Source organism: Trichomonas vaginalis, chromosome IV (genome assembly GCF_026262505.1).
Source record: "Trichomonas vaginalis G3 chromosome IV, whole genome shotgun sequence".
Lineage (NCBI taxonomy): Eukaryota > Parabasalia > Trichomonadida > Trichomonadidae > Trichomonas > Trichomonas vaginalis.
Window position 1 is genome coordinate 7057718 of NC_067206.1, and position 14271 is coordinate 7071988.

At 31.4% G+C, this 14271-nt stretch overlaps 6 protein-coding genes across 6 annotated transcripts, besides 2 other annotated features; 3 read left to right on the forward strand and 3 right to left on the reverse strand.

Annotated features, from left to right (window-relative positions):
• Nucleotides 1–5: 5 nt before the first annotated feature.
• Nucleotides 6–865, reverse strand: TVAGG3_0045210 (AP-4-A phosphorylase II family; the record flags this gene model as incomplete). Its single annotated transcript, XM_001304344.1, has 1 exon — nucleotides 52–837. The coding sequence occupies one exon, from the start codon at nucleotides 835–837 to the stop codon at nucleotides 52–54; it is 786 nt and encodes a 261-aa protein (XP_001304345.1).
• A 728-nt stretch (nucleotides 866–1593) lies between these two features.
• On the forward strand, nucleotides 1594–3471 carry TVAGG3_0045220 (ubiquitin-like family; the record flags this gene model as incomplete). Its single annotated transcript, XM_001304345.1, has 1 exon — nucleotides 1610–2767. One exon carries the CDS (start codon nucleotides 1610–1612, stop codon nucleotides 2765–2767), a length of 1158 nt encoding a protein of 385 aa, XP_001304346.1.
• A 1200-nt stretch (nucleotides 3472–4671) lies between these two features.
• Nucleotides 4672–5760: a mobile genetic element.
• An 839-nt stretch (nucleotides 5761–6599) lies between these two features.
• On the forward strand, nucleotides 6600–7564 carry TVAGG3_0045240 (uncharacterized protein; the record flags this gene model as incomplete). The annotated part of the gene is made up of 1 exon (XM_001304346.1): nucleotides 6600–7421. One exon carries the CDS (start codon nucleotides 6600–6602, stop codon nucleotides 7419–7421), a length of 822 nt encoding a protein of 273 aa, XP_001304347.1.
• Nucleotides 7565–7696: 132 nt separating this feature from the next.
• Nucleotides 7697–9307, reverse strand: TVAGG3_0045250 (protein serine/threonine kinase protein; the record flags this gene model as incomplete). The annotated part of the gene is made up of 1 exon (XM_001304347.1): nucleotides 8173–9276. The coding sequence occupies one exon, from the start codon at nucleotides 9274–9276 to the stop codon at nucleotides 8173–8175; it is 1104 nt and encodes a 367-aa protein (XP_001304348.1).
• Nucleotides 9308–9738: 431 nt separating this feature from the next.
• Nucleotides 9739–14271: part of a mobile genetic element that runs on past the window's edge.
• On the forward strand, nucleotides 12310–12552 carry TVAGG3_0045270 (serine threonine-protein phosphatase family; the record flags this gene model as incomplete). Its single annotated transcript, XM_051220865.1, has 1 exon — nucleotides 12310–12552. The coding sequence occupies one exon, from the start codon at nucleotides 12310–12312 to the stop codon at nucleotides 12550–12552; it is 243 nt and encodes an 80-aa protein (XP_051105851.1).
• On the reverse strand, nucleotides 12557–12880 carry TVAGG3_0045280 (uncharacterized protein; the record flags this gene model as incomplete). Its single annotated transcript, XM_051220866.1, has 1 exon — nucleotides 12557–12880. One exon carries the CDS (start codon nucleotides 12878–12880, stop codon nucleotides 12557–12559), a length of 324 nt encoding a protein of 107 aa, XP_051105852.1.

Consider the following 14271-nt stretch of genomic DNA (forward strand, 5'->3'; position numbering starts at 1 on the left):
ATCCAAATTAATAATAAAAAATGTTTAAAATAAATGATATAGATAAAGTCTTTATTCATTCTTAACACTAACAGAAAGGTCCGTAAGGATTTGCATTGGATGCTCTTTAATATATTTATTGCTATCATGCCAAACAGAAAATACTCCGCACATACCAAGGGAGTTGACAACAACGCCCGTTGGGTGGCGGGCCATTGTTCTAGGGAAAAGAGCGGCCATGTCTTTGCGTACAATAAAATTATAATCTTTTGTTGGTAAATTTTTAACTAATTGATGGTAGACATCATTAATAGTTTGTCCAGTGATCTTATCCATCTTTTCCCAGCGGCATTCAAAAGGAAGTTTAATTCCGTTCTTAATTGCTGTTAAAATTGGTGTTTCTTCAAGAGGAGTATATTGTGCATGCTTATGAAGTTGAGTGCAGCCACTATCAATGCCTGAATTGTAATATGTAATGCCCTTACCAAAAGAATTCAGTACTTCGGCCATATCATCGAAATTTCCGGGTAATAATGGATTGCCTTGTGCACATGTTGGATTTGTAGCAGTTAAAACGACGTGGCCAGGTTGATGCATGAATTTATTAATAATTACGTCCATTGTTGAGAGCCTTGCCACAAAAAGATGTGGCTCGTATGGTGGAAGAAGTGGATCAATTGCATATTTTTGCGGTGGTTTTGAAATCGAAGTTAATAACTTAACATCATACTCTTTGAAATGAAAATTAACACCTTGGTCATGAACAACTATCGGAGGTTTGACAACATGTAACAAATATGCAGTTTTGAATCTTAAAGCTTCTTCTGCTTTAGCAATGATTTTGGAGGCTAAAGACATCCTATTGAAATAAAATTTTTAATCGTCTTTTAAAAAATATAGTGTATTTGTTAATGTAATTCAAAATTTCCAAAATTAAATGGCGTTCTGGCCTAAAATTTTAAAAAATCTTTATAAAGAAGAATTTTATATACAGGAAACCATGTATCTATGAAAATAAATAATAGTTGTTTGTAAAAATTTAGGGAAAAAGATAGATAAAATGGAATTCAAAAATATTTAACAGGAGATATTTTCTTATTGGATGTACAATGTGTATCAAAGAAGATGAAAACAAATTCATCTGACTTTTCGGCATTCTTTAATTCATCCAATTCATTCAAATTAAATACAGATAATTGAACATTTTCATTCCAAAACCTAAAGTCATACCATATTTTGTTCGCTTGTAAGTCTATTCCGCCTCAAATTCAAAGAAAAGATAGAAAATCTTTGTTTCTTAGTCCTGAAAGTAAAGATACTAAAGGTAATTATCAAAAAGAATCAGTAATGATATATCAAATTTATCTTTTTTATTGGGCCATTAGATAAAGCTAAAAAACACTGGTGTAATTTGAGATTTAAAAATTGAAAAGATATTCAAAAGTAACAAAAAATTGAATAGTATTTAAATTTCCAAAATTTCATATCAGTATTTGGAATTAATACAATTAATCTTTGGTTTGATAAAAGATAGAATAAGTGACTCGGAATATTTGTCAAAATATCATGTCATAACAGTTTATTTTTCCAAAATTTTCTGAGGTAATTTCGTTTTTTTAATTAGCAATTCATGGAACTTGATTGGGAAGCAATTGGCGCTAATATATCTAAATACATAGATAATGAAGGATTCTTGGCTGCAAGAACTCCTCAAGAGATTTGCAAAATTCTTAGTCATGCAAAACTAAGTCCATGTGAGTTTACAACATTATTTACAAACTTATCACGATATCATGGCAAAGCAAACATGCTTACGATGCTTCTTTGTGCACGTACAAATGAATTTAAAACCAAAGAGCAAGCCATCGAGGTTTCCGATACAATTTCATCGATCCTCGGAATACGTCTTCTTGATTCAGTATTTTCAGTATTCAAAAATAACAACAGAGAAACAGATATTCGAGCATTGCCTCAACAAAAAGAAAAACCAAACATTGATACAAGTAATCAAATTGTAGTTAAGATAATAACAGGAAAAATTATTAAATTCACTGATATTGACCTCAAACAGAAAGTAGTGGATTTTAAAAAATTGATCCAAGAAAGAGTAAATATATGTTATGATCAACAAAGATTAATTTATTGTGGAAGAATACTTGACGATGAATTCACACTTGATGACTATGGGGTTCATTATGGATCCATATTAACTCTTGTATTAAAATTGCTTGGTGGAAAGCCAGTGATTTATTTGTATCCAAAAGAAGAAATAGACGCAAAGGTAAATATCAAAATCAATGATGGTGAATTTTCTTTTGTTTATCCTTCATTCGATGAAAAGAATACATGGAATGTCAAAGCACTACCATCAGGTGAGATCATTCACAGAGGAAAGAAGATGAGATACCTCTTCTGGGAAACATTATTCTATCCAAATCTCAAACTGGACAAAGGATTCTGTATCAAAGGAGAAGAGAGTGTTTCTTTCTTCGAGGATAGACTTAAGTCTATGAATCTTAACGACACAGAGATATGTGACTTCATCACATACTGGAGTCCGAAACTTTGTGGATACAAGTACGTCAAAATCTGCTTCCAGTTCCAAAACTTTGATGAAATGTGTCCAATGAATGTCGAACCGAAACCAGACAACATCAATAGAGTCTTCTTCGCAGCTCTCCCACTCGACAACCCATGTGACATCGAACCACAAGAACTTCCTGTATTCAAGCGCGATGGATTCACAGTCATAGAGTGGGGCGGAACTATTGTTACTGAAAAACTCTAATGATTTAACAATACTTTTTTTCATTATTTCATATATTGATTAGCATTTGTGTATTGTTAATAAAATGTTCATAACTTGATGTTACTGAACTATTATATATCATATGTTTAAGTCACAACACTTTTATTCTAAATATAAAAATAATAAATCATATATGGTAACATTTGTTAAAAGTACTATCATATTTGATATTATTGCGAGCTTGGATATTCAGAACAAAGATATCAAACCGAATTTCGAGAAATTATAAATGTTCTTAGGATATTAGCGCTAATTCGATTAAAAAAGAAGTAATATGTGCTATAATGAGTCAGACTCATTCTGCTGTCGAATTTGTTTGTAGGGTGCTAAAAATATTAATAATCTACAAAAAAAAGATAAAATCATTGATGCAAACGATGGTGATATCTTTGGTTAAAGGTAAACGTATGGAAATGAATGATGATTTGAAGTTTCAATTGCTAGCTGTAGCGTATTGTTCATTTACTGGAGATAAATCAAGTTCATCAAATTTATTTTTGTTAAATAATGGATCGTCATTAGTGAAATAAACTGAAACATGAGTAGGTGAATATAATGGATTTTAGAGATCTGGTTTAGGGTCAGGAGGGCCAGACAATCCTTCAACTTCTTGGAAATTATCTTATGGATCTTCCTCCTTTTCATTTGGCAAATTTTTTTGCTCCAGAATAAAGCATCCCATTTTTTTAGCTCCCAAAAAAAAATTTAACGATTTCAGATGGGCAATGGATACAATATGCTCTGACAAAGGGTTTATCCCTTTGATGTCTTCCTGTATTTGAGGAAATTCTCAAAATTTATTGGAATTTATTTATAATACTTATATTTAAATACCAATCCTGGCATATATCCCAAATTCTCTCATAAATTTCCAAAAGAAGCTCATAAAAAATTCCAAAAAATTTTCAAAAATTCAAAAATGAAGTTTAATTTTAGAAATTTCATATGAGAAAATCAATTTTCGAATATTTTTGGAAAATAAAAATTGCTTGCAATTAGCTTAATTTTATCAGGAACATCAAATTATTTACAAATTTAGTTATTTTATAAAAATAAATTATTTTTTCATATCAAAATCATCATGTTGCATCGCCAGATTAAGGAAGTCAATTTGGAAAATTGTTTTCACTTTCGGAGAATATAATTTTCCATTTGGAAAATTTAAAAAGTGAGACGCGCAGGATTCGAACTTTTTTAAAAGTTGATTTAAATGAATTTTAGTGTGGAATATAAGGATAATATCATATTTAAAATAAGAATATACTAGTTTAGGTGGTATTAATTTTTTCGATAAATTTGAGAGTATGTACGTTTAGGGCATGAAAAGTGTCAATTCGCTCAGCGAAAGCTGAGCTAGCTTCGTTCTCGAAAGAATAAGGAAGGAGTGAAGGAGAATGATACAGAAGTTGACACATTCATATCATTTCAACAAATTTTGATCAAATTGAAATTCAATAAAATTCAATTCAATTCATATCCTTCAGTCAGTACATTGATATCCTTCTGCATCACAATGATAACTCGGGCATCAATAGTTCTACAACTAACTCAGAAAAAACAAGATTATTACTTCCTGCTTACAGCTTTTAAAAAGTTTCGATGATAAAAATCACTCTACTCTCATTTATCGACATATGGTGATAGTAGGTAAACATATTCTTATCGATATTAATAAAAATATTTGTACGAAAATCTTATCCAATTAGAGAGTTATTCATAAAGTATATGATAATTATAATTACTTTATCTTTGTTTTATCTTTGAATAAACAATTTAATTTAAATTGCATAATATTTTTTGGTTGAAAGACAGGAAACTTAGTTGAGTTTGTATTATTTTTATCGTTTAATTCATCGTATCAGTGAGTGATCCAGATATTTAAGGGTCCACTGTAAGGCCAAATAAGGCCTATCGTCGTCCCAAAAATATTGCTCAAGATGGTGTTTTACTAAGGCCCAAAACTTAAAAAAACACAAAAAAATTAACTCTACTCTTTTGAGATCCCTATCAGATGTGCATCAATTTGATGCAGTATCGCAATTCGAATCCGATTTTTTAATGTAGATGTACTCTAACATTCTTGAAAAAATGCAAAACAATATTAATTAAGCTTTTCATTTCTGTATCATACACGAAACAAAATCATTCATTATACTAAAATTTATCAAAGTTTGAATAATGAAAAAAATAATATCTAAATTTTTACATTGAGTCGTCTATTGATATGGTTAATATTAAGTCGTGCAAAAATGGGTATTGGCCAGAATAATACCCACTAAAATACACTTTTTTAAAAATTTTTTCAATTTGTTATGGTGTATCTTTATGATAATCAATAAAATGTTTATTTTTCATAAGTAAATACATACTTTATGCTTAAACACAAAAAATAACACCAAAATTTTTGACCAACATATGTCTAAGATAATGTTTTGAATATATAAACAATAATACTTTGTCTAGAGAATTAAATTTGTGCTATCCAATTGTCAATTCTTTGAATTTTTTTTAAAATGCACGGTATTCCGGCATTAGCCTCAATAAATATAAACTACATGCATCATAATATTAGTTTGTAATGGCATTAAAGCGAAATTCTTAATTTCTTCTCAATTAAATTCCTAGAAAAACATCGGAATTAATGATTGGAAATAGGTCAAAAAAATTCCTAATATAAAACTTATACTTAAAATTAAATCAAAATTCGAAAATATCTATTTTTCAAAACATGCATCCAAAAGCGAAAAAATTCGAAAAAATCTTGTTCTTATAAAACTCGCTGATTTTGCAATTTTTATGCGATTTGAAGTGATAGAATATATTATCATCTTATTAAAGCATATACTTCATTGTTACATTTACAAAATATTAATCAGAACACTAGGGAAAATGGATTTTCGAAAAAAGACGATAACGATTATTTGCAAATCGCCTCTCAATTTTGAGAGACTTTCAATTTTTACAGTGGACCCTTAAGATATTTAGAAAAAAATTATTAATTTGATTAACAAATTTTAATCAAAATAGCAAAAATCTATTTGATAGCTGTATACAAACAATAATTTTTATTTCAAGCAAAATCACTTATTTTCATCTAAACGTATAAAATTGTCAATTTTATGAAAATAAATTGAAAATCTCATGAAATGTAAAGGAGAGTAATATTTTTCAATTTTCTTTTTTTCTTTGTCTCAAATATTTTCTGTTGGGAATTTTCTTGTTATCAAAAAATAATTTTAATATTTGTTTATTTCATTACATACAATAAAATTTTAAAAACTCTATTTCTTCTCAAGAAATTTTTTCCTTCATATGAAGAAACATTTTGTTCTCCATTTGATACTGAGTCTAAATCCCGATTTTTGAATTTTCTTCTTTCCAAATTTCTTTTTTTCCAAATTAGAAGTTTAATTCAAATTTTCAATAGTTTATATATTTTCTCAAACCGTCTCAGATTTTCTCACTTTTTAGGGATTTTCTCTCAAAATATACAAAAATAGTAATATCAATACATGTGTCTAATATACTTTAAAACCATCGTGATAAAATTCAAAAACGAAGAGTTCTTCTCTCCAAATTTTTTTCAAAATCAAAAAAATGAGATAAACAAATACGTTTGGAAAATTCATTTTTAGCATTTTAGGAATTTTCTCACTTTTCTTCCAAATTGACATCCTTAGCCAGATACTACCATTATAAGAAATCTAGATATTTATAAAGGAAAATCAAAAATTTTATATAAAATCAGAATTGAATGATTTTCGCGGTGACGATTATTTCGTAAATATCAGAAAAATGACATTTCACTTCAATGTTTGGAAAACCAAAAGCATACGATCCTACCAAACTTGAGATTCAATTTCGTGTCATGAACGCAGAACTCATCACCGCAAAAAAGAAACAACAACAAATTGTTGATGTTAATCAAAGAGGAATTAAAAACGATGTCTTTTCTAAAAACAAACAAGGAATATATGATAAAGCATACAAAATTTCTGATGCAAAGGCATACATGAACTCATGCGATATGATTCTCGATGCAATCAAAAATATCAAAGAAAACAAAAACGAAGCAGTAGCATCCCGCAGCGGTCCATCCCCATCTACAGAAGATTCCTTTAGGATTATTTGCTGCTCAGCTAACATTCTTAAGCTTGATTCCTTTAAGAAATTTGTGACGGCAGTTTCAAAGGAAATGTTCGATAAGAAGGTTGCTCCTGACTTACTTGATGTAAAGAAGTGTGATGATCGTGTTATTACAGGACTTTCAGGTGGATCACATGATGATGGAGAAATTAAAGCTGTTATTCGTGAAGCAGCTGAAGCATTTTCAACAGTAGATGCTGCTGAAAAGGTTCTCGGCTTTAGGCTCTCTGATGATGCACCAGAACCAGCTCCAACTCCAAAACAAGCTCCAAAGCCTACAAACAACTATGCTCCTCAAACAAACTTCCATACAGCTGATATTTCCCTTCAATACCCATCTGCTCCTAACGGAACTGGTCAATTGACAACATCTCTTCCAGAACAAGTTTGTCAGCATCCAAATCTCTTTGTTTGTGAAGATTTGGAGCCAGTAGACCGTTCAATGTGGGATGCAATCTTGGCAGAAGTCAAAGAAGCTATTGCTTAATTTATTTTTTTTAATGTTTTATTGGTATTACTTAAACATATTGTTTTGCTTGTCAAAAAAGGAAAATTCATACTTGATTCTAATTGGGACATCAGTTTATGAAGCACTGGCCAAGAGTCAGCACTTCATTGATTGGTTTTCCTTGTATAAAGTCCCAAAACTCTCACTGAATCATTTGAAATTAACATAAAGTTTTGGGACCTAATATGAAACTATGAGGCAACTGCTATTCCTAATCAAGTTTGCAAGATCTAGCTGAAACGGATGGTATGAACATTTGGAACAGTATTAACGAAATTACACATCGTGAATAATAAATGTTCTTCTTCTAGCTCTACAAAGCATATTTTTTTCTACAAATTGAAAATTGTCTATTTATATTTGTAATTTTGATATTAAAAATAGCTGTGTTATGTAGTTAACTCTAGATTTATCATTTCAAATCAAGATATCTTTGATGATTATTAATAATGCCGTAAAATGATTGAATTAATTTGAATATTTGTGATAATTAGGAAAGATTATTAAACATATGAACAATTTTACTCATGCTTTAATTAAGAGGCAAGAACACTGCAATTCTTTTTAAAGACCCCTATACGAGTTCTTCTCATATTGTAATTCAACAATTTTACGCAGACAATAAAATGAATAGGATAAAGATTAGATTTGGAAATAATGATTACGATAGCATATTAACATACATCAATTTACAAACAAACAAATAAACAAAATAACAATATAAGCATTTCTACATTTTCTCCCAACCTGGGACAAAAAGTGGACCCATGAAAGGTGAATCTGCACGGCTTCTAACTTTGATTCTAGAAGATCCTTTCGATATGATTGTCAGTATCGCGTTTGATTGAAGCTGATTTGCTTTCTTTTTAATTTTACGGTTGCATTCTTTAAGCATGTCTGTAATTTCATCGTGGTCTTTTTCATCCAAAGGTAATGGTGCAGACGACAGTAAATCATTGTATTTATTTAGCGTAAATGCGGCTTTGTTTCTGAAAAATCCTTTATGGACGTGCTTTGTAGATTGAACTCTCTTTAGCAATGGGAGAGCAAGAACTGTGTCTATTGGCATCCTATTCTGAGGATTAAAATCACACATCAATAATATCACTTCTTGTACATCTTTTGGAACGTCCGGCAGGATAGAAAGTTGCCCTTTGAGGATCTCTTCTTTGGCAAGCTTTGGATTTTCACAACTCCAAGGAAGCTGCGCTGTAACAAAAACGTGCAATAATACGCCACAACTCCATATATCTGCAAGAATTGGATTGTAAGGCGATCCTTGAAGGATTTCTGGTGCAATATAGTAAAAGGTTCCGCATATTGTTCTTCTAATTTCGTTTGATCGGACGTGCAAAGAAAATCCAAAATCGCCTAATTTAGGGGTTAGCATTTCATCTAATAAAACATTTTCTGCCTTTATATCTCTATGGGCTATATTATTCGAATGAAGAAAGGCCACGGCAGACAATATCTGGTGAAAGAGCTGTAAAGCTTGAGCTAATGGGAGGGGTTGATTCTTTGATATGTAAGAACTTAGATCACCGTTACCGCAATATTCTTGGATCATGTAATAATTTACTGAATCTTCTAATAAGTCATAGAGAGTAACAATATTTGGATGACATAATGACATCATATTTTGTACTTCTGATTGGAAATGAATTACTTGTTGATTGTTATGAAAATACCTTTTGGAAACAATTTTTATTGCATAAGTTTTTTGAGTTTCTGAATTTGTAGCCTTGACGACGATGCAGGATGTACCCATTCCGATCGAATCGCCAAGCACATAAGGTCCTATACGTTCGGGGCATGAGCCACGAAGGATATTCATATAGGACTTATACAAAAACCGACTGAAAATTTTTTTGAATCTCATTAATATTTATGATTGTGAGATACTTTTAAGCATAATTCTAAATTTTTGTTTTTGAAAAATCTGAATTCAAAAGGTTATTTTCAATTGTACGTTAGGTTCTCGATAATATAAACCTTTCAAAATTGTTTGTGTAAAAATTTTGTCAAAAGTTTGTCTACTTGTAAATATCAAAAACACTCCCCAGTAAGGCATGTAACACATCAACAGCGATTTTAAGGATCAAAATCGAAAATAATTTAGAAATTCTCTGACAAATTAATTTTAGAGAATTTACCAAGCCTGCAGAGCTTCGTAACGATTATTTTGTTAGGTAGGTCTAATGAATTTTATGCCGATGAGAAGTTATATTATGATTGATTGACATAATTGAAAAATCAACATAAAGTAATCATCATGACTATTTGGAAATATGCAAAGAAAAAAAAAAAAAAAAAAAAAAAAAAAAAGGTAGTGGGGCTTCCAGGCACTTCGTGCCTTCTAGCCCTGAGGATGAATGAGTATAATGAAGTTTTTTTTTCTTTGGGTGACCTTCCAGGCACTTCGTGCCTTCTAGCCCACATAAATGAAGTTTTTATTCGGAGGTCTTCCAGGAGCTTTTCACAAATTATATATGTTTTCATGTTTTGTCAAGACTTCTTCGTAAATGTTTTGTCAAGACTTCTTCGTAAATGTTTTGTCAAGACTTCTTCGTAAATGTTTTGTCAAGACTTCATCGTAAATGTTTTGTCATGATTTCTTCGTAAATGTTTTGTCAAGACTTCTTCTTCGTAAATGTTTTGTCAAGACTTCTTCGTAAATGTTTTGTCAAGACTTCTTCGTAAATGTTTTGTCAAACATGAACGTAAATGTTTTGTCAAGACTTCTTCGTAACGAGTGTAAATGAACCAAAAATAATGTTTAGGTGAAGAGGTGAGATTTCACCTGTTTTTTCACCTCTTTTTTCACCCGTTGAATTTTCATGAAATTTACACCAAAAATAATGTTTAGGTGAAGAGGTGAAATCTCACCTGTTTTTTCACCTCATTTCTCACCTCTTGAATTTTCATGAAATTTACACCAAAAATATATTTTAGGTGAAGAGGTGAGATTTCACCTGTTTTTTCACCTAATTTTTCACCCGTTGAATTTTCATGAAATTTACACCAAAAATATACTACTAGGGTCATTTACGAAGAAATCTCAACAAAGTCTTTACGAAGAAATCTTGACAAAACATAGACAAGAAAGTTCATGAGAAATTAGATGAAGAAGTCTTAACAAAGTCTTTACGAAGAAATTCATGAAAATTCAAGAGGTGAGAAATGAGGTGAAAAAAGAGGTGAAATCTCACCTCTTCACCTAAAATATATTTTGGGTCATTTACGAAGAAATCTCAACAAAGTCTTTACGAAGAAATCTCAACAAAGTCTTTACGAAGAAGTCACAATAAAGTCTTTACGAAGAAATTCATGAAAATTCAACGGGTGAGAAATGAGGTGAGAAAACAGGTGACATCTCACCTCATATGTCCTTACTGAAAAAGTATGTGTTCCATCTGAAGTTCTTATATACGGGTCTTCCAGGAGCTTTTCACAAAATATATATGTTTTCATGTTTTGTCACTTTTCTGTCACTTTTCAGGAAAAAACATTTTTATTATATATATAAAATGAATTTTACAAAACCACCGTTACCCTTCTTTGGAAATAAGAGTAGATGTAAAGATATTCTATTGAGAGAACTTAAGAAACTACCGAATGGTCTAACATTTGTAGATTTGTTCGGTGGAAGTTTCTATATATCCCATTTGTGCCATACAATATTCCCAGACTCAAAGATTATATGCAATGACTTCGACAACTATATGAACCGTCTCAAACATATACCAGACACAAACAAAATATTGAAAGAGTTAAAAGAAAAGATACCTATAGGTAAGATGGAACGTATACCATTAGATAAGAAAAATATTGTCAGAGAGGTTTTGAAAAAAGCAGAGTATATTGACTGGGATAGTATATCTTCTAGACTATTGTATAGTGGTTCTATAAGAGTTCATGACATTGAAACACTTATGTCAAACGTTTTATATCTTAACTATACAAATGTTTTCAAAGAGAACATAGAAAAATATACTGAGGGTATAGAGTTTGTGAGATGTCATTGGACAGAGTTGTATGAAAAATATAAAAACAAGGAAAATGTTTTCTTTATAGTGGACCCGCCGTTCTATAACACATACGATTTTCAATACCAAGTAGACTGGACTTTGAGAGACTCTTTAGAAACTTTAGACGTTTTACATAACCATCCATGCTTTTACTTTACATCCGATAAAAGTGGTTTGGAAAGTGTCATGAGATGGTTAGAGGACATACATGACTATGAGTTTAGATACGACAAGATAGAATATGAGAGAGGTCCTATAAACCGGAAAAAGTGTCATAACAAAGAAATTTTATTGGTAAGTAAATGTGGTTTGAAATAGGACTACTTGTTTTAGGTTTTTTTCCATTGTGTCATTTACTTATTTGACGTGGCAGAAAAGTACAGAGAATATGAAGATGAACCAATGCCTGCAAATGTCCAGTATATGTACTCGTAAGAGATATTTTTATCTAATATTAAATGGACGCACAGAACTTAGCGAATGCACAGCAACCTGGACAACCAAACCCAGAGAATATTCCAAATGAAGTTAGAATACAAACTGCAATGGCAAACTATGGTCAAGTGCCAACAGATGTACAAATGCAAACTGCCATGTCAAATGACGCTGCGTTAGGTTTGCCACCATGGTATGCAAATATGAGATGGAAAGAGTTTTATACAAACCCCGAAGTGGGATATAAACAACTTTATGCAGATGACGCGAACACAGGAGTTGACCCAGAGTATGTTTTCTACCAGAGGAGAAACAGAATGTATGAGCTCCAGTTAAAGAATGCTATGGAACTCAACAGGAAACGTAAGAGACTAGGCGGACATTAGATTTTTACATATAGTAAAATGGGTTTCTTCAGTAAGATAGGAAACTTCTTTCGAAATGTTGGAAGAGGTATATGGAATGGAATAAAAACCGTCGGAAGAGGAATTTGGAACGGAGTCAAAAATATTGGTAAAAGAGTAGGTCAGTTTGTTGGTATTATACCTAAAGACCCTGAACCAGAAGAACAAGCTCCTGTTATACAACAGCCTGAACCTGCACCACAGTCTAGTTGGCAACCAAATCCAACACCTCAACCGTATTAAAAAATTATATTTTTACCGTTCGATAGTAGTTGTATATGAAACTAAGTTCTAAGTAAAACGCATGGTATAATGGAATTATTCTTTTTCTTCCATCTGTAGTAAACCATACTTGAAAGTCTGAAATACTTCCACTTGGTGGTTCGTATAACTTTGTAGGTTTTTCGTAAAAGTCATTTGCCAAGCATAAGAAAGAGTTTTGGGCGCCAGAAAATGAAGCATGAACTATAATAGCAGCTGGGTCGAAAACATCTTTAAATAAATATGGTTCATCTCTTGCATATCGACTGTAAATATTTGCTAAAGGAAGTTCGACTTTCTGATTTAACATTCTTTGCAAATAATACCATGACATTGCAGTGAATTCTGTATATATTTGTTCGTCTTTCTTTGGATTGTCTTCGTAGATTTGAAATGACACTTGTGAATTTTGTTTGTCATATACAATTCTCACATAAAGTGTGCTCTCGGTATTTGCATATTCATCAGCATATTTTGCATAACATGAATTTATTTTATCTTCTATATTTTTTAACGCAGTCTGTAGAGAAGATGAAAGGTCAACTTGTATTAGCTCAATTTCTTCCCACATTTTTCGTTTCCCTTCAGATATATAATCTATATGAAACCTTACAATAAATGGAAAACTTTTATCTTCTACAGACACAAACTTCATTCTACGAAAGCCAATAGCTTTTGTGACAGATGGGTCTCTTAGCCATCTTAATGGGTAGTCAAAACGATAGCCTTCATGCTTTACGGTCTCTGTCTCAAACTTTTGACCGACATTAGTAAAAAGTTCATCTAATGGTTTAGTTGTAGCAACTCTTGAATTTTCTTTTCTATTGGAAGCATATTTTATCTAGAATAAAAATGTCGAAAGAAACAGCGTCTATGAGAGAAATACAACACAACCGACAACTCATTTTGCAAGCTCTAAATAAGAACACAACAAACTTTTCAAACTATTCTAAGATATCTGAGTCATTGAAAGAAGGAAACTTAAAACTGACGATAAACCCAATGACAGACGAGTTTCTGTTTCAAGACAGTAAGAACCATACTGTTTGTATAAATCCAACAAAAAGAACTTTAAACGAGAAACCTATAGATGAACTTCTTTTGAAGGCAGATATTGACAACAAAGCTGACAAAGAGTATGTAGATGCAACAAGAGACTATATTCTCGCATGGACAGATAGAACATACCCACAAAAACATCATACACATAACATCTATGACGTAGATGAACTACCAGAAAAGTTAGATGACAAAGCGGATAAAACATATGTTGACAATAAAATGTCAAGTGAAGTGACAAGAGCTGACAAAGAATATTCTAAAAAGACTCATACACATACCATATCTGATATTACAAACTTACAAGAAACCTTAAACAAGAAAAGTGACGTTGGACATACACACGATTTCTTCGCAACTGTTGGTATAGAAAATATTGAAGGAACGGTTGAAGAAACTGGGGATGTATTAAATTGGAAACCTCCTAACTTTCCACAAGGTTTAACATCGGATAAAGACATTAGATGTGGAAATGTCTATGTCATGGAGGATGAAAACAAAGTTAAATTCACTGCTCAAGATTTATATGACAACAAAGCTGACAAAACAGAGCTTCAAACATTAAAGACAGAAATACTTCAAACACTATCCTATAGGTTCTATTTACACGTCAATGAACTCTACCAGACCAGAAGTAGTACT